Genomic DNA, 23,531 nt, shown 5'->3' on the forward strand with positions numbered 1-23,531 from the left:
GAACTGCGCAGGCAAAGACGCGATAGTCTTCGAGGTCCTGAAGGATCTGCGCGGGAGACCCAGCGATTGAGAATTCGACCAGGACACTTTTGTGTGGTGGCTGTCGGGCTCAGCAGGCTCAGATTCTGCATTTCTTGCACAAACGCAGATGCAGTGCATTGGAAAATGATTGCAATGGGCTGGGTTCCTCCATGGTAGGTGAGCTTTGCATCCGGGCTTCCACTGGGTTTCCCTCTGTTAATCTCCGCGACGAGGTCTTCAACGGTGGCAAAGATTTATCAAATCGAGAAGGCGAGTAACGAGAGTACTTGAGGAAGCGATCGAGCCAGAAAAAGCAGTCATAGGAGGTCTAAGAGAGCCGGACCTGATGGACGAGACATGATTGCTCTCATTTGCACGCTCGGCGGTATTTTCAGTGACATCTGTTTTCAGATGTATTAGTAAATCATTTCCATCTTGCTCGAGGAGGCTTCAAAAGATGGTAGACTTACTGTATTCAACCAATGGGTGAAAGGGAAGTGAAGTATCAAGTGAAGGTGAAGTTGTTGATGAAGTGAAGTTCCTACGAGGGCGAGATGACATATATGTACTTCATGTGACTACGAGGGAATGAGGAAGGCGCGAGTACCTATAGGGAAGGTGCACGTCATAAGCAGTACAGTCGCACAGACCCAGGATCCATGGATGTAGGTATCAATGACAGACACATCATATTTCGAGTCTCCTCATCCTTTCCCTGAACAGTTACAGGGAGATGGAAGCTACCTTGATATGTCGGGAGTATGCACATTCCATCTTTTGAGTGGTCTAGGTTCTAGGTAGTAATCTTTCTGTGGCCGAGTCCTATTCTTCTCAGTGAGACCCCCACACATTCTATTATATATTTGCTCCAATCATTGCAACTCTCATCGTCTAGGTGTATCATCCAGCTATATCCAAGGCTGAGCACGCGATTTCGGCGGAGCAGAAACTACCTCCTCCTCGACCTGAGCCAACGGTGCCGCATCCTGCGTCTTAATCCCCGCAAAAATAAAGGCAAGCGCGGCAATCAGCTCAGGCAAGAGTCCCAGCACCACACGGATAGCAAGCGACCCAGTGACGGGATTAAGGGATGCCCTCCGCGTGCACAGCGCAGCAAGACTGTAGAAGACTCGGATGCCGATGAAGGCGAGCGAGAAGGTAATAGCGATAAGCAGCTATTCGCGAATAATCAGTATGGCACTGCTATATATGCGGGAGATGGCTAGGGGTAAGAACTTACAACATTCCCTGCCCTCGTGAGCGAGGAATTGCGTCCCCGGGGAGCAATGAACGAGAACGAGGTCCACCCGACTAAGACCCCCCACGCGACCGCCAGAATCGAGATGCCTGCCTTGACAATTTTGTCGGCCTTATCGAGGTCGGCCGTGTCCAGGGGGTTCTTGGGTTTCTGGAGTTTTACGGAGCCGGCAGCTGTTAGGGCCACGCCTGCGACGACGAGCATGTGGTAGGCGAGAACAAAGACCCATTCGAGTTTTTTGTCGAGGGTTTGGATGCGATAGTATCGACTGCTGGATTTAGCATGGATCTTCGGATTTATGGGGCTGGCTACTTACGCCTCGTGGAGAATACCAGCTGTTGCGAGGAGGAGAGGAGAAAGACCGACGCTGGAGATGATACTAGCGGCGATGCTGGGGTTGTTTATTGCCAGCGCGCCGCCGACGATGCGAATCGCGCAGAATATGGAAAGGAAGAGCCATCCTAACAGGCCGTAGCGACCGTGTCGGACGAGGAGGTAGAGTACTGGGATGATGAGGACTGCGTATATGGCGCAGGTAGCGATAGAGACGGAGTTGGTCATTGTGTAAATCGGGTCGGTTGCATGAAAATGCCACTTTGCGGTTCTCCTCCTGATTATAAAAAATAAACAAGACATGGGAGACAAAGAACGACCTCTAAATAAGCCAACGGGCCTTGGGGGCCTTCATGCAGCAGATCCCTGTAAGGCAGCCTCGTTGGGTATATCACTTGTCAATCCGCTGCGCCACGTTGACAACAGACATGATCGACATTCGGGCCAGTCAACCATTTGTTGATCCAACATTAGATCCAATGTTAGTGCAGTAGCTGGAATCCCGTGCACTGTGCTCCTCGTATTACTATTAAGCATCCCCGCAAAAGGCTTGGCGAGAGCTTGTCTTGATCAGGCAGAGATGAGGCTTTGGCCCCTTTGTGGGGTCCAACATGTAAGGCAGAAATAAATAGTCAAAGAAGCTCAGCCTCATCCAAAACAGCCTTATAAAAATAGTTCGTCAGGCTCAAATAACTCATTCAATGCTAATAAATTCGAGGATAATATAGGTCATCAACTGGCATGGAAGGAACATACAGATCTTTAGGAGATACTAGTTGAGCAGATAACCACATGCACACAAAAATTGATTTCCACTAAGACTAAATAGTTCTATCGACTATTCATTCACCGCCCTTCTCAGATTCGCCAAAGCGTCATCAATCAGCTTCTTCATCCTCTCTTCATGGCAATTAGCCCTAGCCTCCATCAGCGCATCCTCCCAAATCCCCCATCGCTCCCGCGTATAGCCTGTCCAGCCCTTCTTGTCAAACCTCTTCCCCGGTCCAGCGCCAGACGCCTCAGGATACGTGCGACTATTAAGCACATTTGTCCACAGCCGTTCCGCAGCGTAGATGAACCACTGGCAAGCAGCCTCCGTCGCAGCCGTATCCCCCAGCGATGCAGGAGGGCGCTCATTCTCAAGTGCCATACCCATGGTCCAGATGGCCCGTAGCGATTTGTCCAGGGGAAAGAATCGCACTTCCTCTGTGGGAGTTGGATAGTGAATGTCTGCAGCCTGTGTGAGCTGTGCGAGGAAAGCGTTTAGATTCACCCAGCGAACTCGCTGCGTAGCATCTAGTGTTGTATCACATGGGTCTATACGAGTTAGCATTTGCGTTCCGACTGGTTTATAATCGAAGATGAATCACCTTTGTGATCGCCGCCAAACTCGTACCAAGTCTCAAGCTCTGTGTAGCCGAATGAAGGCATGTCTGTCCAGAGGATATCGCCCTGGACCTTGAGTGGTTCGTTTGTCGATGGATCAACGGCGGTTTGCTTCTGCAGATGGGATATGAATTCGACAAGCCTGGTGTGCTTGGATGGCTCCAGGCGTTGAGCGAGCTCCATGACCGCAAGAGAGACGTTGTAGTCTGGGAGACCAATTCCGCCTTGTTTATTTGGACCATGGGTGGACAATGCGCTCATGGTCATGTCGATGATGGTTTGGACTGCATCTTGCGCGGTGAGTTCTTCCTTGACTACTTTGTCAAGGGATTTGAACTCGACGGAGTTTTCGATTTGTCGGATGAAGTTGTCTTTTCCCATTGTGAAGGTAGGCAAAGAAAGTAGAAAGTAGATGGTGTGGATTGAGAGTATTGAGAAGTGGGATGTGTAAAGTAGGAAAGTGATTGACTAATAATAGAAGGACGAGTATAAGGCTGTTCTGCGTATAGAGATGGTGGCAGTGGTGGGCTGTGCCGCCCCCGTCTTGGCAGCGGTCCCGGCGGGTACCTGCGGGGGCCAGACTAGCTTGTATGTACTATGTAGTATGTACTACGAGGCTGGGCAATGCTTGTAGTGCTTACTCCCAGCCCCCGTCTTGGCCCCAGTCTTGGCCCCCGCAGTTCAGGCCTCCCGCTTTTGGCCCCAAGGGTCTAGGAAAATACGCAGTGAGCATTCTCAGCATCTCTACAGACTACTCAATCTAAGCCAAACCGTGGAGTTCAGCTCAGCCTTGACGACTGAGAATATCTCACTCGAACTGACGATCATCAGAAATCCTCTCAGTGTTCCTAGTTTAGAAACAAGTTAGAATCGAGATGACCTGGAGGAATAGCATATAAAGCCATGAGAATCTCACCAGTTCTATCATCAGAATCAACAGAATCAAAGCAATCAATACCATACCACAAGCCTCTCCTTCTTCTAAACCATTGTCCAAAGCACCAGCCTTTCAAAATGATCTTCGACTTCAAATCCATCGTCCTCTACGGACTGGTAGCCCTTGCCCATGCCTCTCCAGTGCCCGAGCTCAGCAAGCGCGCCAAGCTCAGCGACTTCCAATGCCCCGACGGCACCACCCTGTCTGAACATGACATCCGTGAGGCCTACCACGAGTGCCGCAGGCTCAACGACGGGTCCATCGGCAAGTACCCATTCAAATTCGGCAACAAGAGCGGCGGCGCGAAGGTTTTCAGCAATATTCCCGACGGAACTGATCTACGAGAGTTCCCCATCATCGAGGGTGGAACATACAGTGGCGGTAAGCTTCTCAAAAGCCAAAGACACTCTGACCGAAGCTGATGGGTGCAGGTGTGCCCGGCGCGTACCGTGTGGTCACAGACTACAAGGATAACCGGGGCGACTTCCGCGGTGTGATGCAGCATACCGGTCCAACCATGGGTGGCGCCTATACGGCCTGCACGCGCGTAGACACCAAGAACAAAGACGACAAGAAGGACAAGAAAGACAAGCGCAGCGTTCAAGTGACTGATTCCGTCGATGAGACCGTTGATATCGCCGAGGAATCTACCGACCACACTGCCAGTGACCTGGCCACCCGCAGCAAGAAGAAGAAGATCGGTAGCGCTTCCTGCCCTGATGGTGCCACGTTCTCCAAGGACGATGTCGGCAATGCGTTCACAGAGCTCAAGAAAAACGATGACTATGGTGTCGGCGGTTATCCGCACGGGTTTGGTAATATGAGCGGTAATCAGCAGGTCTTTGAGGGTGTCACCAGGGCCTTGCGCGAGTATCCTCTTCTTGCAGGCGCAACTTGGACTGGTAGGTCATCAAGACTATATCTGTTGGATTGAGACTGACTGTTTGGAATAGGCGGCGAACCCGGCAAGTATCGTATTGTTGCTGACTACAACAACAAATTTGCTGGAGTGATGATTGAAAGTGCTGGTGCTTCTTTCACGCGCTGCACTGTCAATTCTGATTAGATTGAGTTGTTTGGGATCTGATAGGTTAGAAGGGTGGTATATTAGGGGTTCTTTCTTTTGTGTCTGGCATTCTGTTTTGAGTCTCGGTTTTACACTTCTCGCTAGCTGAATGGAATCAAATATCTTGTACATTCTCTACTTATACTAGAGAGCTGGGCTGGTCTTGAGGTTGCTTATAGAATTCCTCGCAAGAAACGTGGCAAAGACGCGAGGCACGCCGTCAACCAGTTTGAGCGCCGAGAGACTAGGCAACAACAACCTCAACGAAGTCCGAGTCATTGCCCTCCCCCCTTTACAAGGTGCTTCACGCGGACCCTCGCAACAACGTCGAGACCAAGCTATGTGGGGCAGACAAAACCGGCGTCGTCCGATGCCGTTGCCGGAGGGGTGGTTCGCTGCGGAGGCAGAAGGCCGCGTCTACTATTATTCTACAACTGGTGCTACAACGTGGGAACGCCCAACCTTGCCCGCCCTCCCTGCGAGACCTACGCCGGCTGAACATGCATCTAGGAAACAATCCAACATCGCTCTACAAAGCATCATTGACGACATCATGAACTCCCAGGAGGAAACGCCTTCCGACGTTCGGAACAGTGACACCCCCTCGACTCCTCACCCCTCTGCTGACCAAACGGAGGCGAAACCAAAGGATGGCGAGAAGTGGCGCAAGCTTCCGTTGGAGAAACAGAAGCGCATTTACGAAAACACCGTGAGTCTTACAATCCGAGCATGGCAAAAGGATCAGACTAACACATAGCACAGCTTTTCCCTATCATCAAGCCTGTCGTGGACAGTTACAAGAACAAAATCCCCCGTGACGATCTGAAGCGGTTCGCCAAGGAGGTAAGACTTCTTTCACTTCACCTCCGTTTGATGTGACTCGGCTAACCTTCACATCTCAATCACAGATCTCAAAGAAGATGGTCGAAAGCGACTACAAGAAGAATCGCGTCACCGACCCCACAGTCATGATCTCTGCCAAGCACGAGAAAACCGTGAAGGGTTACTGCAAGTCCTACTTCCAAAAGGCCGCGGAGAAGCACGCCGCTCGTGCCAGAGAGAAGTCGCAATCCGCCCAGTCCCAGGGTGCAACCACCAACACCGGAACCGAGGAGCCCAACACAGACACCAAGATGTCCGGTGATGACACTCCGGCTGTTGATGGCGCGAGCTCTCCCATGCCATACGACGACCTCAAGCGCAAGCGTGGCTCCGTTACGTCTTTCGATGGCTCCATGGATGGGAACAGTTCTCCCTACAAGCAGCAGAAGTCGATCCCTCCGCCACCTCCCCCTCCCCCTCCTCCAGCCGGTGCTCCGATGGACTACGCCGGCGATTATGACATGGATAACGACATGGATAACGGCGGTGAAGAAATATCTCCCGAGCACAATGCCATGGAGCATAGTGCCATGGAGACAGGCCCGTAATGGGTCAAAGAGACAGAGCGCATTAGGACAGATTGTCCTTGATCAGCGGCTTCTGTCTTATTCTTGCTTTTTTTCCTTTCTATTGTTACTTCAATGCGCGAGCATCAATAACCAAAAGCGATTGAGGAGGCCTAAAGGCCAGGCGATGAGATGAGGATATTCTCATATGCAGATTCTAATTCTTCGCTTCTACCGTGTTCTTTTATCATTATTTGCTATTCTTATTCCTCTTTTCTTAACTTTATCTCTTCTCTTTTCACTTCCTGCGTTACGAATACCCCGGAGCCCCATGTGCCCAGTGCAAATCTTCTTAGTTTGCATCAGTCGAGCCCGTTTTTCGGCTGTGAAGTTTCATCTTTTTCTCTGATATCTACTCTGCGTACATTCATGCATATATCTGCACGTATGATGTATATGATGTATCTATGGACGGATACATACCTCACTGCATGTGCGGAGGACTTGCATACATCCATGCGCCGGTATGATAGGCGGTCTCATAACATAACGAGGTCTCCCGGCGCCCGATGGTCTGGGGAATTAACTGCGACGCTCAGCTTCGCCTAGCCCTATGCCGTGAAAGGCAGGCGGAAAGTCACCGGAAAGGAAAAACTATCCGTAACTGCCACGAATAGCAAAATCGAACTTGACTTGCAAAACCAATAGAATTCTCAGCCGAACAACCAATCGGAGGGACAGAATTCAAGCCGAATTATCTCCGAGGTCGTTTTGGCCGTAAGTAAGGCGACGCAAGCGTCGCAATTACCTCCTAAGAGCCGACTGGCTACTAAGTATCTGTGGCCGCTGCTACTGCAGTTCGTCCTTCAAGACCCTCCTGGGAAGGAGATTGCTACCAGCGGCCGGTGACCAATCTGAACTCCCGCTACATGAAAGATTTGGTTGTTATAACAGGGATAAGAAGTTTCTCCTAAATGTGTCAAGCAGAAAATTGATTGACTAATGGAAGAAGGACTCCTAAACAAAAAGCATTTGTGCAGAGGCGGCCATTTCTGGCCTCAAAGGGGGCCGAAAGTGGCCTCCTCGGCACAGTTCTTCCGCACACGCACTTTCGGCCCCAGAGCCACGCGCTCCTCGCCTGCCCCTTGTAATGCGCACCGTCACGTTCTTGTTCGGTCATGGCGGTGCCTGGGCGCGTGGCTCCCCTTCCCCTGCCCTCGAGCCCCGCTCCTGCTTTCCATCGACTTCTACCCACCTCCGGGCCTGCTCCTTGAGCGCTACCATGACACCTTCGTTTTGTGAAGTCGCCAAAAATGGCACACCCCATCCCAGGCTCATTGGTCGCTGGGGCAATGGGGTCCATGACTATAAAGCTGCCAACAGTCCCTCCTCGCTCTCCTACCCAGCCCTCCTCTCACCTATCCTTTGCCAGTCCCTCCTTCAGCGCGCGTGCCTCACAGTCGTTCGTCATCCCCGTTGATTTGTCTACCTGCCTGAAGCGACTTCGCGCACATCTTTGTTTCCCCAGACGCAGCATGAACGACGTTGCAGATCTATCCTCTGCGACCGACAGTGACACTTCCGGGGTGTCTTTCCAGCCTGACATCGATGCGACCGATGACTCCGATTCCGGGGAAGCCTCAAATTCAACCGAGCTGACAACTCCGGAATCCACCTGTCTTCCTGATAATCGTAGCAGGCCTTCCACCCGTCCAAAACGACCCGTGCCCCGTCCAGCGGACGCTGGTGTTCTGCCCGATTTCAGTGATGACCCGGATGACGACACAGACGAGGACATTGCAAACGTACCACTTGATTATGGGCGCTCAGAAAAAACCAAGGTTCGGGGTCGACGAATAGAAAAGCGCTGGGACAAGTGAGCATTTATTCAAACCTACGCAATGGGGAGGTGATTACTGATGTGAGGCGTAGGTACTGCCGAGTGAAGGCTACTCAGGCTGGTGCGCTGTTGAAATGGGATGACCCAGTGGAGGCACTGCGCGAGGTTACTCCTAATGACGTGCATCGTTTTTTCAACTACTGCATGAAGCTGAAGTATGGCGAAGGCGGTCGTCATCTGAAGGGAACATCGAAAGCGAGCGCCCTGAAAGCTGATTGGAAAGGATTTCGGGGTTACTATCGGAGAATTACACGGACCAGGATAACTGCCGAAGATAGCGAAGAGATCAATGCGGTAAGTTATTCCTCTTAGTCTGACGGTCGGAGCTGACTGGGTTCTAGGGCATTCGGAAACTCATCGATAAATTCGACCTCGATACACAAGAACGGGGCAAGGAGCCGGTGTACGTCCAAGACTTGACTGAATTGAACGAGACGATTCTCCGAACTCAGGAAAGACGATTTCATTTTGGATACGAACGAATCCAGCTCTGTCTCTTCAACATGCTCGGTATTTATACCGTGAACCGTCTGCATGCTCTTCTTTCGCTACAGTTCCACCATCTACGTTTCTCCATACAAGATAATCCGGATGGGGGCCCTCCCGTACTTTTGGTGGAGATCAAATCGGAGCATACAAAGCAATTCCTCGGAACTTCCCAAATGTATGTATCGTGCGTTGAACCCGGGCAATGATGATCCCAATATTAACACTATTCTTAGTAACAATTTTCCTTTCCCTGAAATCATCAACGATCCGTCGCTTGTCTTCAGCCCTCATACATTCATATTCGGTATACTTCTTTGGCTCCAAGCCTTCGAAGTCCCTACGCTTTCCTCCATGGAGCGCCTTCGAAAGCTGTTCGTCCAAGGTGGTCGACAGCAGATGGAACTACCCTTGAAGCGCGAAGTCGAAAGCTATTATGTCTTCTGCAAGACAGACGTAATCAATGGACGTGCAGTTCTTCAATGGAACCAGCCGATGACCGAGGGCGCCATGTCTGGACGACTGAGAAATCTAGGGGAGATCCACGGCTTCCTTCAGTCAATGTTCGCCCATCGTTTTCGCTATGGGGGGGGGGAAAGATGTTAAACGAAAGCAGCGCGGTCAGCGAAGCACAGCAAAATCTGATCATGAAACACGCTGACACTCGCACTTTCTTGAATCATTATCTTCCACGACACATCGACACCGATATGCAGAACGTTATGAACGGCCGCGAATCTAACAAGTCTCTGATGCGCGCGATCACCCGGATGAGTAGGTGGATTGATAAGAGACGCCCTCGACACCTCACTTCGGAGCAACGAGCGTCCCTTCGCGAACATCCAGAATATCTCGAGGCCACTCGGCGAATGAAGGAGCAAGCCGAGGAGTGCAAATACGATCCCAGTGCAGCGATGCAATCGCGATTAGAGAAATTGACACGCGAAACCTCCAATACATTCGGCCGGCTGGAAAGAGCACTGAGACGGAAGGTGCGCCATGAGTTCGACCGCAAACAGGCCATCATAGACATTGAGCGACAGCTCTCAGGGGCTGCTGTTGATGACGAAGAGGCGAAGAAGGTACTTCAAGTAGAAGACCAGATGCTACCGGAGCAGATTGATCTTCTTGAGAAATTATTCACATGGCCTACCTCTCAATCCCTGGAGGCGGAGTGGCAAAGAAGGAACGCTGCCGTGGCTACGATCTCCCGATACTGTGGTTTCCTTGAAGGTGGGCCATTGCGTGGGCGACGTAAACGGGCTGCACCAAGTGACGGGTTCGATGAAGAACAGACCAGCGTGTTACCAGAGCCAGCCAAGAAGAGTTGCAGCTCTCCGGAGCCTTCGCAGCAGGATATTCTTCTTGTGAAAGCCAAAAATTATATCAAAAAGGCCAAGAAGCCCCGCCGATGTTTTCAATGTTATGGCGACACCGAACTTCCCATTCATCGCCGCACGCAGAAATATAGCGAATATAAGTCGACTCTACGACACTTTCGAGAGAAGCACTTGCAGGATCGAAGGTGTCATATGTGTGACGAAGATCTACTACATGAGATGCATCTTCGCAGGCATGCAGAAGAGGTTCATCGCCTCAGCACTGAACGGAATTACTACACCAAAGAAGAAATGGGATCGGACATTGATACCGATTAATTGGGAGGCTTGCAGGTGTTCTGTCAATTGAAGTATTCTATGTTGTCTATGCTTATGAGCATGTCTAGGTTCATAATATCAACAGGCTATTTAATGTTTCCCTTTTTACATTATTGAGAAGCGGTCTTTCTGGAGTAGGGACGCACTAGAGAGTAGGGACTCTGAATCAGAAGGCTCGAGGGGTCGCAGTTTCAAACCGCCAAATACCCGTGTCCAATCAGCCTTCCGGAGAACCACAAGTTCCCCACTATCTGTGGCCGAGGGTCTACTTGGGGTTCAAGGATACTTTCAAGTTCGCGGTTTAGAACGAGCTCATTCAAAACCACAGTCCTGAAAACCACGGTCCTGGTCCTTCCAGTAGTCTTGCTGCCTGAGGCTTCACGAATTCTCATCTTCTATAATTCCCATCCTTGTTCAGTTCCACGTGCTTAATTATTATACACACGGTCATGGAGCCAGACCCATAAAACGATAGTCTTGCTGTTGTCCGAGTGTGGCTGGGAATGTTTCCAAAAGGTTGGGACAAACTATGAATCAATCGCTCGATCGATTGGCATGTGGTTTCATAGATCCCAGTCTATTTCCAGGAACGCTGACAGGGTTTTATGTATACATAGAGGTGGATAGTGTTTCAGATGAACTATCAATATTAAGAACAACTATAGTTGACTCTAGATACAAGACGTAGCATCTATTCCTAGGAACGCAGCATCTATTCCAGGAACACAGCATCTATTCCTAGGAACGTGGCATCTATTCCAGGAACGCAGCATCTATTCCTAGGAACGCAGCGTCTATTCCTAGGAACGCAGCATCTATTCCAGGAACACAGCATCTATTCCTAGGAACGCAGCGTCTATTCCTAGGAACGTGGCATCTATTCCAGGAACACATCATCTATTCCTAGGAACGCAGCGTCTATTCCTAGGAACGCAGCATCTATTCCTAGGAACGCAGCGTCTATTCCTAGGAACGCAGCATCTATTCCAGGAACACAGCATCTATTCCTAGGAACGCAGCGTCTATTCCTAGGAACGCAGCATCTATTCCAGGAACACAGCATCTATTCCTAGGAACGCAGCATCTATTCCAGGAACACAGCATCTATTCCTAGGAACGTGGCATCTATTCCAGGAACACATCATCTATTCCTAGGAACGTGGCATCTATTCCAGGAAGACATCATCTATTCCCAGAAACGTAGCTGATGGTCCTGGAGATGTCAGGGATATACATGAAGCATACAGGACGGATGGAGATATGATCTGCGCGGGACCCACATGGTGTATATGGGTTCCCCTGAACGCGAGGAAGCTACCTTTCTTTTGCTTCCTCGCGCTACGTCTTGTATCTAGAGTCGACTATAGCTTTCTTTAATATTGACTACTCATCTGAATACGCTGTCCTCATCTACGGATACGTGAGACCCTCACAGGAGATCCGTTAACTCCTGGGAACTCATATGTTGGCCCTGGGAGTCTTTACACCACAGCATATGTTTATTGCTACTCAAGCTAAGAACACAAGTTCGTAGACGTAGACTAACCAGCTAACCACGATACTCCAGTTTACGTATTAGGGAATGAGGCGGAGTATGATATCATCGAACTCTGTATGGAAACAAACGAAATTAACGCTGTAGTACGCACTACATTACGGTGTCATTATCAATACCTCCCTCGCACTCGCATCCTCTGCAGTTGAAGTTCGAGAAGAACATTCTCATCAACCTTTTTTTAAGAACCGCAATAGCAATTGCCGTTAAATCCGTCAAAATTGCGATACTCTCATCATTGTTCAGGAATTCTTGGGCGTGGCATGAAATTGCCTTGATTATGGCATCCCGAAGCTCAGTCTCGAGAGGTGGAAGAGTGACCCAGATCTCTGGCACAACAAATGGAAGTCTCTGGGCATTTTCGTCAATCCAGTTGATGAGACGAGTTCTTGCAAGCTGTTTTAGGGGCGCAATGTCAAATTTGTCGGCTGCCACAAAAACTCCGAGGTTGTTCCACAACACTGCGTGGGAATCTTCATCTTCGCCTGAAACAGACTTTTGTCCTCAATGTCTGGAATGCCCGTGTCATCATAATCTCGAATATAAGGAAAAGTAACAACTCGTTGAATGGTTGCTAACTCATCATCAGGTAGGTCGATTTGCGATGAAGCAGCCTCCTTGCGACAATGTTACTCATGGCCGCCAACCTTGGCTTAGACGGATACGATTTACCTTGAACCCTCCTTTGACTGCAGCATCGAAAAATGATGACTGGCAACAGACTATGGCGCGGTGTACTGCGAACTTACGGCCTTCGCATGATATCGTTAGGTCGGAGTACCTACCTGATTCCAGGAGGCTTTGCAAGAGTGGTTGAAGATCTGGAAACCCCATATTAAATGGAAGTAGATAAAATAACATGAGTTAGACAACGTACCCGGCATCTATCATCCGATGGTTTTATAATTGCCCAGCTATCCGTATTCCTCGAAGGTATATGACGTCGACACCACGACCCCGCGTGTAACGGAAGTGGAAATTCCGGCGTGTCGTGGCCAGATGATGCCATGTGTGCTTCCTTTAGGGGCCGTTCCGCTTTACATTACTGTTCCGCTCGCTCTGGCCTTTCGATGCACACATAACGGAGGAAGCTAGAAGGCTCGAGGGGTCGCAGTTCCAAAACCGCCAAATACCCGTGTCCAATCAGCCTTCCGGAGAACCACAAGTTCCCCGTATCCTGTGGTCGAGGGCCTACTCGTGAAGTCAAGAATACTTTGAAGTTCGAGGTTCAGAACAACCAGATCCAAAACCTCGGCCCTGGCCCTTCCAGTGGGTGGCAACAAAAGCGGTCGCAGGAATAGCGGCATCCAAGGCCGCAAGATCAAGGAAAAGGAAAACCGAAAACTTCAAGTAGAACCAGACCCACGCCCAGTCCCGGACCAAGCAGGGCGCACCCAGTTGCAGCAAACTAGGAATCAGGCATCCCAAGCGCCCGAGAAATACCAAGTTCTCAAAAAAGCCAAGATATGCCAACCACCCACCCAATGGTTGGAAATATCTTACTTAAATGTAGAACATGGTATCCTTGATGCTGGGGTGAACAGTTGCCTGGCTCTCGGATACACGACCACCACTATCACCCGCCACACTACCCGTCGGAGTCGCAGAGGGAGTCGGGTCGAACAGATCACTCATGTAGCAGCGAGCACGGGTGCAGACGAGATCGGCGTAGTAGGCAGGCGGACACACGCTGACAGCCTTCGTTGCTCGGCCGAAGAGGTAGCACATCTTGTGTGTAAGGTCCTGGAGTCTATCGGCAGCGCAGATGCCGGGTCTGACGCCAGGATGTAGTGGGTAGAAGATCTCGTCCCAAACAGTGAAGTAGTGGGCGGGGCGGGCGGTGCCTTGAAGCGCGGAGTGAGCCTGCAGGTAGAAGTCCCAGTGGCGAGCCTCGGAGATTCCGCGGTCGACGACGGTGCCAGGTTGAGGGTTGGCGGAGCGTTCGGCGTCACCATCGGATGTTGGGTAGAAGCGGGTGTTGTGACGCTTTCCAACAACGATGATGGCCATGCGGGGGAGGCCTTTCATTGTATCTGAGGCTGGGTAGATGTTCTGGCAGGCTTTCTTCAAGAGAGGCAGCTCCTTCTCAATGACCATGTCATATTGGCCCTCTGACACGCCGTCACGGTAGACGACGATGTGTTCCGGGAACTTGCCCTTGTTGCGCTTTGCCCAGATCTTCATGCGTGATTGTAGAAGGGTATCGAGGTCAGAAACCATTTCCTGGCGCGCAGGCTGAATGCGAATATCTGCGGGCCACTGTGCGAGTTGCGCGTCGACTGAGGCGACGATCCCGACCACACTGGGTGCCGAACTGATGGAACCCGGGGAGGGATGGGTGACGTCGAGACCGACGAGCATGGTCTTGCCGTCGGCGAAGAAGCCCAGATCCGAGGTTCGAAGGGTTTGGTTGGCACCTCCCATCTTGAGGTTGATTTTCAGGCCGACATTTGCCCAATATTGCACGTTGGCACCCCTCACCTTCTTGGCTTGCACGTTCACGTTTCGCAGACCGCAGCGTATGTCGCACACTTGCTTAACCGTATTGTAGACCTGGGCGTCCTTGGCGAACAGAATACCCAGAATGAGCTCGGGCTTATTTTTTTCTTGCAAGAAACGTACGGCCTTCTCAATAGCCGGAGCATTGTCGGCATTAAAGGAATATTCAATCCTTGTGCCTCCCTTAGGCTTCTCAGCCGCGACACCCATATTTTTGAGAGTCTGGACAAACTCATCTAATGAGCCAGCGAGCCCCTGTGGAGAGAGACCGTGTCTGCTGTTAGGGGCGTCGATGAAAAGCCAAACCCAGTTCTTCAATGTAGAAGGTTTGGAGAACTCAATGAACTGCATGTTCCAGCTGCCAAATTTGGCCTGAAGCTCCTTCTGCTTCGCATACATAATCCGGGGGGCTGGCAGGACACGGCCCTGCACTGTTATAAGATTATCGCCAAGGCTGATTCCGAAGGAAGACTAGAATAGAAAGTGAGGGTGGTCAGCTGAGCTCGGGAATTTCCTTGATACAGCAATTGCTGAAATGAGGGAGCGGGGACGTCAGGCCAGTCGTTCACTTACGAGTGTGGCATTCAGTGGCTGACCGATTCCCAATACCCCCACACCTTTCGTGACAATAGACTGAGCATTCTTTGCTGGCATGCGGCCTTTGACCGCAAAGTTAAGCATATTTTGTGTCTGTTTAGGGGAGAGCTTGCTTTTCACAGGTTGGCCAGCCTCGACCTCGCAAACCTCCACAGGGAGGTAGACGGGTTTGTCTCGGGTTCCGACGTTAACAACAGGGAGTTCGGGGTTCACAGTGATGTTGTACTCTAGAGGAACGAACCAGTGTTGAGCAGAGGATCATTACCATCCGTATCAATACGACTCACCTTTCCTGAAGAAATCAGCAACGCTAATGTACTGCCCAGCTAAAGGAGGGCCAGCTTTGGGAGGGGCCTTCTTGCCCTTCTTCCCCTTGCCTTCTCCACTACCAGGCTGTGGAGACTGCAAGCCAGAAGCATCCAGGAAGAACTTCACACTGTGGGGACCAGCTCCGTAGCCATCCACCTTTGGCCCGTTGGGTGCTGAACCACCATCTTGGGGAGTTGCCAGACCGGATATAGTCTTGACGCGAGCGGGTCTTTTTTTGCCATTTTTGCCCTTGCGCTTGAAATGCGTGATGCAAACACGCATACGCTTCAGAAAAGCCTCCATCCTGTAGGAACTGGCCTTAAAATTGCTAGCCTTCCACTCTTGAATCACATATTCCAAGGGCCCTGATTTGTAGCAGGCCAAGTACTTGACCTGGACATTCAGCAGGACACGGGCTGTGGCAGCTCGCACACTGACGAAGAAGCCGCGAAGCACCTCTAGACCACCCTCGAGACTGGCACTCTCCTTGATGCCTTCTTGGAAGCTGTAATGTCTGTTTCCACCGATGGAGGCTACCGAGCGCTCGGTCTTCGGATGATGACCCAGGATGATGTTCAGAGCCTGAACAATTTCGGGCTTGGAACTCAGCATACTCCCTGCATTAGTGGAAGTGAGGTAGTTGATAAGGTCTGCCGGGTTAATGTCGCCTGTGTGTTGGATGGTAACCTTGTACACATTCGGGTGTTCAGGATATTCTTCATCATTTTCATCTTTGTAGCGCACATCGAACTGGCCTTCAGCAAGCTTGGCCACTGAGATGAGTGTTGAGCGATAGTCGGTTGCAATGCCGTTAAAATTGGCAGAATAGTGCTCCTCCAGCAGAAGACGCACAATGTGTCGTGCTTTTCTGCCAGCAGGCTCCCTGCTGCCCTCTGCGGCGATAGAGACATGATAGCGATAGATTGGCTTGCCGACTGAGGTAAAGGGCAGATAGTTGGCATATAGCGTAACAGGCCGACCGAGAGTGCCGTATCCTGGCCGGTCGGGATATGCTCGCGCAGCGTTCGTAGCAATTTTCTGGCGACTGGCAACGAGCGCCTTGGCCACGGTGTCTTCCGTCTTGACGACGGTGGCATCAGGTGGAGTAATAGGTTTGCCCTCACTGCGGTGATTTTGAGGTTAGAGTGATCGTCCGTGAAATACAGAGACATTGCAAAGAGGGTGTGAAAGCTGTAATACTCACTTAAAGATTCGAGGGCCCTGAGGACCACCACCGCGGCCGCGCCCCCGGAAGTCTCCACGGCCGCGATGATCACCACCACCGCGGCCACTGCGGAAGTCACCGCGGAAATCACCTCGCCCCCCACGATCAGAAGGGCGAAAAGGGAGGCCCTGGAAATCTCCGCGACAACCTCCGCGGTCCCCAAAGTCTCCGCCACGAGGTCCTCGACCGCGACCGCCGCGGCCGCGGGGTTGATCTGACATGACGTCAAGCTGAGGGAAGCTGGACTATGAATTGAACAGTAGATAAGAAGGAAGCTGAGAGAGAGAGAAGAAGTGATGTAGAGAGAAGAAGTGATGTAGAGAGAAGAAGTGATGTAGAGAGAAGAAGTGATGTAGAGAGAAGAAGTGATGTAGAGAGAAGAAGTGATGTGGTGTGAGGAGTGAAAAAGAAGAAGTTGAGAGGTCGTGAGGATCTCCTTGCCTGGCAGCGCATAAGTCGTGTTTAGCGTCCTTTTTCCGCCGCAAATGACACGCCCGTCTCATCCAAGACTACGCACCTGTAAATCAGCCCACGAAATAATATGATTAAGTCGGAGTGTCAACCGAAGAAGTCCGGAATGGTCCCCCAACACGAGAGAAAGAAATGCATGATCGAAGTAGACATCTTCCAATGCAAAAGCAATGGGCTTTGCCCATAACAAAGAGTAAAAGTGGGACAATCTTCTCCAGGGTATAGATAGACAGAGCATCTTCGTCAAACTCGGACTTCCGTCATGACGGTTACAGGCTTTTGAGCCCATACTCTTCGTCCGCAGCATCAGTCAGTAAGAAGGGCGTTGTCCAGAATCGAACACGGGACAGAAAGAGCTTACACCCGGTGCCAAAACATGATAGGGATTTTGGAGCTCCCTCGCGCAGCTGAGCTACATACACGTGGACTTCCTCTTTTGTCCACGGCTCTGGCTCGCCAACCTTTGTGAGGAGCCACATACACGATCCCTCCATACCGCCTACCCAGTGTTGGAAATTGATCATGCCAGCCTCCTTTAACTGTTTGTCTTTGGGCCGTGGGCCAATCGGCCACCTGTAAATCTTTTCATGCACATTGACAAAACGAGCTTTTCGGATGCTGCTAGAAATGGTGTCGACGATGCGACATGGCCGGCCGGCGTGGGCTTCGCGCGAGATTATGTTTGGACCTAAGTGGCACAAAACACCATCGGGTGGCAGACTGTCGTCATCAGTCTGGACCATGAAGCTCATTTCCACTTGTTCGATCCACCCGCCAGTTCTCAGGTTGCTACTGTATCGAGGTAAGTATTTTTAATATAACACAAAGGCGGATATGACTCCACTATCAATGTACTCACTCATAACGCCTTTCGTGGACCAACTCCCCACTCCGGAGGACTGAAAGATCTAGTCATATGGCGATATGAATCAAATCAAACTTCTTACTCCATGTCCATTCCTGCAGCACATCGTCAACCTCTAGAAGGCAGTTGGGCGGTACCCAGTTGACAGGAGGTGGGAAAAGATCTACTCCCCGAACAGTAGCTGCGGCACGTTCGTCGTATGGTTACAAAACAATGAGGAAGAGTACTTGGGACGGGAATTTATCTGCGACATCTCTGAACCTAGTTAGCGAGATTATTTAGGTCTTACGGTGGGAATTTGGATGTTACTGACATGGCCCAAGTGCCATTACCGGTTCCGATGTCCAGGATATGCTTTGTGCGCTTGGTCAGAGAGGCCGCATATGGTAAATTTTCGAGCACGATGAAGAGATGCTTCAGATCCCCCACGGTAGCTTCAGGCATAACCGACTCACACATTCGGCTGCTGTAGTTGTACTAACATTCGGTGGACTGGAATAGCATCCCCGATGCCGTGGCAAGCGCTCGTTGTTCTGAACTCGCTAGTTATATATTAAAACTTGTCAGCAAACCACATCTTCCTGCACAAGAGTTGAGCGTTGAAACGTGGAGGATGTGCGCTTACATCAACCACTTCTCACAATCCTTCCCGCCCCTAAGACTCGCTCTAGAGTACTGTTCAAGATGGGGTTCATTTTCTGAATCTTATTTGAAAGCATGAAGGTGAAGAATCAAGAGGACGAGGATTCTGTTCCTTTAAGTAAGCTTTAGTGGCATGAGAAAGTGGCGGTTCGAAATAGCTTTGTTCGGAGTCGCTGTTTTAAACCGCTGAAAGGGCGCTCGACCGACACTGTAGAAGCACGGTGTGAAGTCAGTGGAAATACTAGCCTGTTTTACTTGTGGGCAGATGATACCATGTGTACGTCCTTTAACTAGGAGTCCCACTTTACTGTAGAGTACATTCCTGTTCAGCCTTCGCTTTGGCCTTTCGATGCAGCTAATTGTAAGAAACCAGAAACTCTGCTTCCTCCTCGGATCTTAATGCGATGGAATATCCTGGCTGTATGGTTTGGTGCACAGGAATCGCGGCTGCAGGTTCTTCCAGTGTCGCGATTCTGAACCGCCAACAGGGTGTCCGACCAATGGACACACAGTATTTACCTCGAACCGCCAAATTCAATGGGTGGTTCCGTACCGTAACAACGCTCCTTCCCCGTGTACTTCTCGTTGCTATATACAATAGTTTCAACCCCACTCTTGGCGGTGCATACAAAGTTGAGGTGTATTCCCCAAAAAATTCTTCGCAGCAATTTTCATTTACCTTCTAGCATAAAAGCTCCTCGTCCTTGGACGGCCGATTTGCCCGGAGCTCCTCATTCTTCCTGGGATACTAGACAGATCTACTGCGCGAACGCGGTAAGGCGGGACTAATTGATTCATCTTCTATTTGCAGATAACTGAAAAGAGTTCGACCAAGCAAAATCAACGCATAAATAGCGCAGGCCCAATCCTGGTTGAACTCCAACTTTCCAAGCCAAAGTCAGACTTGATATTCATGAAAACGGAGTAATCTTCAACCTGTCCATCCATGTTAATCTACGATCACTGTCATTGAATTGTGAATGCCGATCATTTTTCGAACGTCACCGGGCGTAGGACGCGCTGGCAACTGATTATGGGTCAGGAAATAGCTGACAGCATGTTCTAAGTTGCTGCAGAGACTGATAATATCAGGCCGAGTTACCGAAACATGGAACATCAAAGCCTTCACCTGCATCTCGGTGAACTGGCCGTTTTCTCTGTATGATATTAGCCAGGGAATTTTCGAACTTTAGGAAGCACGTACATTATCCTTCCACAGTCTTGGCTAACAAGCAACGTCATGCTTAGACTCTGTGACACTGACCATTTTTTACCAACTTGCTTGTATCGAAAGATAGCATCGCGAACATGTGACTTTCTGGGAACAGGAAGACGTCGGTCATTTCTAATGGCTCCCTCGATACAGTTAAGGACATGGGTCGTGAACTTTCTCGGTCCGAGGTTGAGACGCCTATTCTTTTCCTCTTTGCAGATGGTCTCATAGAGCATGTTGACTTGAACTTTTGCAAGTCGAATCCTCGTATAATTCTCTGCGTTTGGGTTGCCCATGTTCTTGATATATCTACAGATCTGGCCGATCCTTTGTCTCGCACACGAACCTGGTAAGACACCGGAGTCCACGAAACTCCATAGTCGCTCAGCTTGCCAGTGATTGACTTGAGTTTCCAAGTCGGTCACGTTTTGAGGGAAAAGACGGTCGCCTAGTTCCATGGCTTGTCGAAGTTTGTTTGTACTCAAATCAGGAAACATAAGTATCATGTTTTGAGCATGGTCAATGGGCATGACTTCAGGGGCCTGTACATGTTGCAAGCGTTCAAGGGAAAGAGAATGACTAGCGACTTGATTTTCTTCGGCGGGATCATCAACCAGAGGTGGACTTAAAGATTGCTCAGCAACTTGGGATATGAGGACCGCTGGCTCTGCCAGCGGTGGTCCCATGCCAATGCCATTTATATTTTGGGGTGTATTATGCAGCGTAGAACCCTCTAGGCTAGTTGCCGGTTGCGGTGTATAATCGAACGCGGACTGGGTCCGGTATAAATATGCAGGTCTTGGCACATCTAACAACTGGAAAGGATCGAGATCCGCCGGAGCTGAGAAATCAGAGCCCAAGGGATTGGTTCCTGCGTCTGGACTGGGAACAGACTGGGGGGTTGGATACGAGGTTGTTTCCGGGGGCTGTGGTTTTGGCGGATTGATCTCCGGGTTCGAAGGTATACGCGAGATACCGAGATCGTGGGTGAACTCACTGAACTCACCCCAGCCAGTGGCTTCCGTCGTGGGATCTACAGACATAAAGTCAGTACATGCAGTGTCGAATATATTTCGTAGCAAATCAAAGCAGAGGTTGAAATGGAACAAGCTAGGCACCGTCATTTTCTCCAACCTGCGAGTCTAGTGAGACTTGATTTTCGGGCATGTAGAGACAAGGTATGTTTGGCATCAACGATGTAATACCCGCTTTGGCGGCCACTTCCTGCCTCTCAGCCTCTGGAAGAGATTGAAGGGCTAAGAGGTTATATCGAACCAAACCAGGGAACTGACAATCATCAGCAGTCTATTAATGATACCCAAGCTCTGGTACTTACTTCTTCAGACCTTGCAAATTGCTGATAGCCCAATAAATTCCCATTTGAAGATGAGGCCTTGGGATCTGTCAATATCGTACAATTTGGCTCAGATAGTCCAAACCCCCATTGCTGCATGAAGCCTTCCTCTTGGGACATGTTGTAATTCCCGTATTAATGCAGACCAAATAATAAAGAGGCAAGAAAAAACGAGTGTGGGAGGGGAGGAATGTACAAAAGGATGGGACGACCAGGTGCGCAGCACCTGAGCAGGGAAAGCCAAAGCTGGGGGCGAAGGTCGGGGACAAAAGAGACGGAAGAGGGGAATGGGGGGAGCGACCTATTTAAGGCCAAGGTGGGCGCAAGGTGGGCGCGCCCAGAGGCTGGGGGAAATGCTGGATCGAAGGTTCTAGTCTCCAAGCAAAGACAGACCTCGAGAGCCTGGTGGTCGCAGAGTAGGCGGTTTTGAACCGCGAAGTTGGACATCCAATAGGCTTTCCCCACGCACCTCTACTACCACGACAATCTCTTTGTTCCCTTCATACAAAGACTTCGAGGAAGATAAAATAAATTTTCTAGACGCTTCAGCACCATTTGTGGCACGACCACTCTCACACTAGGAGTCTGATCGTAAAGAAAGGCCTCCAGGACAAGGAGAAAAGGTGCTACGTCAGTGTGGAGACGATTTGGTCGATCTCAGTTACACGGACCCACAACCCATTTTTAGCTCAGTCAAGGCTCCCATAAAGCCAGACCAAAGGCCTTCAGCTTGAAAGTGTGCCTAATCCATTTCACTCAGCTCACTATGGACACTCAAGCATGTGTGACACGCTGTTCTTTAGATCGGGTAGGTATTCCTTTAAAAACATCACAATCCAGGAGGGACAGTCAGAAAGTTTTAAGGGGAAGAAACAGCCTGTTTAAGAAATCTTTCGATTACTCCCAAGAGTGTGAAGCAGATATTTATCTGATTCTGCGCATGAGGAAAAGTGGATTGATATATACGCTCGCGTCACAGTCACCAAACTGGCCTCCTTCGACAGAAAGCTTGGTATGTTTTGGCGCGATTCCCAATAATTCATAGTCGCTCTACATCGCCCCTATTTTTTCCCTGACAGATAACAGAGCAACACATATCCTAAGCCAATAAAAATTACGATGGAAGAATTATCCATAAAATATGGGGGCGGACGTCGAAGGGGAAAGCTCCCCAAACTGGCTCGTACCGGAGAATTATCGTCGATGGATCCCATATTGTGAAATGCATAGTGGGAGTGGTTTTCCAAAGTTCGTTATTTGAGTCCTGTCTTACGTCGTGCTTAAAGACGACCAGAGATGGAAAGATTTTACGTGAAGTAGTTACATGTACCCGGATATCAGATATCAATTTTCATTCTGCGCACTCATAACCCTATCTCCATGTAGAGCGGCGACGATGTATATCCCAGGGCCCTTTAGATAGTTCCTAAGACGGGTAGAGCTCCTGGAGTTCATCAAGGTGTTTCTGAGGTGTTGTTATGGATCCAAAGGACCATGACTAGTCTGGGGACACACTGGTAGGACTAAGCACCCCGGCAGATTTTTAGTACTCCAGCGGGACTAAGGACTCTGGCAGGACTGAAGACATTAGTAGGACTTCTATATTGGCTGTCGGCCTAAAATATATACATGCACGCGTTCTATTTGAAATTATATAGACAAAAGAGAGCCAGTATGTGAATGGTACCAACCAATGGCAAACTGCTGCACAAAGAATGGTATCATAAGTTGGAACCCAAATCGCTGATCCCTAAAAAAGAAAAAAAGCCAATCCCGCATGCTGAAAAGCTGGTGACCCCGAGCACATAGCTCGGGTATGAATTAATAAAGACAAAAACAAGACAATCTATGCCACCATGTATTCTCCTTCGCCCCGCTTGGCCTGCATGACCTGGGACCACCGGAAGGCCTGCGACGTAGGTGCCCGATCTCCAGCCAGCGGAGGTGGGGCTCCGAAGTCGCTTGGATAAACGGGATACGAGGATTCATCAAAATACTCAGCCCAAATCCGTTCTAGGAGCTCTAGACATGATAGGTTGTTGACAAAGCCGGAGTCCTTGGAGATATCCTTGCAACGATTTCGAATGATCGATCGGTGATTCTCCTCGACACACTCCGAGCCGACGATGAATAATGGCCAGAGAAGGTATACATCCGACTGCATGGTATAAAGACAGTGCATGGCCAGTTGAACGAGGTGCTGGATACGTCCATGCCGTGACGGGAGAGTTGGCTCAGCTAGACGTTCACAGTAAAGAAGCGCGGCATGGCGGAAACACTCCGAGATCTGGAAGACATCCAGGAGATTCTCGGGGGCTACTTGGTATGCAGATGTGGAGGTCTGTGGCTTGTCCTCGCATTTTATTAC

General features: G+C 50.1%; 8 protein-coding genes across 8 annotated transcripts; 3 read left to right on the plus strand and 5 right to left on the minus strand.

Annotated features, from left to right (window-relative positions):
• Positions 1-929: 929 nt before the first annotated feature.
• N7515_007796 (uncharacterized protein) lies at positions 930-1,840 on the minus strand (the record flags this gene model as incomplete). The annotated part of the gene is made up of 3 exons (XM_056668540.1): positions 930-1,196; positions 1,262-1,547; positions 1,596-1,840. 3 exons carry the CDS (start codon positions 1,838-1,840, stop codon positions 930-932), a joined length of 798 nt encoding a protein of 265 aa, XP_056518370.1.
• Positions 1,841-2,450: 610 nt separating this feature from the next.
• On the minus strand, positions 2,451-3,379 carry N7515_007797 (DUF3632 domain-containing protein; the record flags this gene model as incomplete). Its single annotated transcript, XM_056668541.1, has 2 exons — positions 2,451-2,929; positions 2,983-3,379. 2 exons carry the CDS (start codon positions 3,377-3,379, stop codon positions 2,451-2,453), a joined length of 876 nt encoding a protein of 291 aa, XP_056518371.1.
• Positions 3,380-4,012: 633 nt separating this feature from the next.
• On the plus strand, positions 4,013-5,001 carry N7515_007798 (putative extracellular guanyl-specific ribonuclease; the record flags this gene model as incomplete). Its single annotated transcript, XM_056668542.1, has 3 exons — positions 4,013-4,316; positions 4,367-4,837; positions 4,889-5,001. 3 exons carry the CDS (start codon positions 4,013-4,015, stop codon positions 4,999-5,001), a joined length of 888 nt encoding a protein of 295 aa, XP_056518372.1.
• Positions 5,002-5,341: 340 nt separating this feature from the next.
• N7515_007799 (uncharacterized protein) lies at positions 5,342-6,431 on the plus strand (the record flags this gene model as incomplete). Its single annotated transcript, XM_056668543.1, has 3 exons — positions 5,342-5,710; positions 5,764-5,844; positions 5,910-6,431. The coding sequence occupies 3 exons, from the start codon at positions 5,342-5,344 to the stop codon at positions 6,429-6,431; spliced, it is 972 nt and encodes a 323-aa protein (XP_056518373.1).
• Positions 6,432-7,611: 1,180 nt separating this feature from the next.
• N7515_007800 (DUF3435 domain-containing protein) lies at positions 7,612-10,433 on the plus strand (the record flags this gene model as incomplete). Its single annotated transcript, XM_056668544.1, is given in 6 exon segments — positions 7,612-8,265; positions 8,322-8,583; positions 8,631-8,856; positions 8,872-8,953; positions 9,012-9,287; positions 9,311-10,433. The coding sequence occupies 6 exon segments, from the start codon at positions 7,703-7,705 to the stop codon at positions 10,431-10,433; spliced, it is 2,532 nt and encodes an 843-aa protein (XP_056518374.1). The 5' UTR covers positions 7,612-7,702.
• Positions 10,434-13,491: 3,058 nt separating this feature from the next.
• N7515_007801 (argonaute family protein) lies at positions 13,492-16,839 on the minus strand (the record flags this gene model as incomplete). The annotated part of the gene is made up of 4 exons (XM_056668545.1): positions 13,492-14,958; positions 15,061-15,311; positions 15,372-16,516; positions 16,598-16,839. 4 exons carry the CDS (start codon positions 16,837-16,839, stop codon positions 13,492-13,494), a joined length of 3,105 nt encoding a protein of 1,034 aa, XP_056518375.1.
• A 2,706-nt stretch (positions 16,840-19,545) lies between these two features.
• On the minus strand, positions 19,546-21,295 carry N7515_007802 (uncharacterized protein; the record flags this gene model as incomplete). The annotated part of the gene is made up of 4 exons (XM_056668546.1): positions 21,146-21,295; positions 20,928-21,096; positions 19,801-20,842; positions 19,546-19,753 (listed from the first exon to the last, which is right to left on the minus strand). Exons 1-4 carry the CDS (start codon positions 21,281-21,283, stop codon positions 19,546-19,548), a joined length of 1,557 nt encoding a protein of 518 aa, XP_056518376.1. The 5' UTR covers positions 21,284-21,295.
• Positions 21,296-23,009: 1,714 nt separating this feature from the next.
• N7515_007803 (uncharacterized protein) lies at positions 23,010-23,345 on the minus strand (the record flags this gene model as incomplete). Its single annotated transcript, XM_056668547.1, has 1 exon — positions 23,010-23,345. The coding sequence occupies one exon, from the start codon at positions 23,343-23,345 to the stop codon at positions 23,010-23,012; it is 336 nt and encodes a 111-aa protein (XP_056518377.1).
• Between the last annotated feature and the right edge of the window lie 186 nt (positions 23,346-23,531).

The sequence above is a fragment of the Penicillium bovifimosum genome, assembly GCF_028826915.1.
Source record: "Penicillium bovifimosum strain IBT 22155 chromosome Unknown utg000006l_segment0_segment0, whole genome shotgun sequence".
NCBI classification, from domain to species: Eukaryota; Fungi; Ascomycota; class Eurotiomycetes; order Eurotiales; family Aspergillaceae; genus Penicillium; species Penicillium bovifimosum.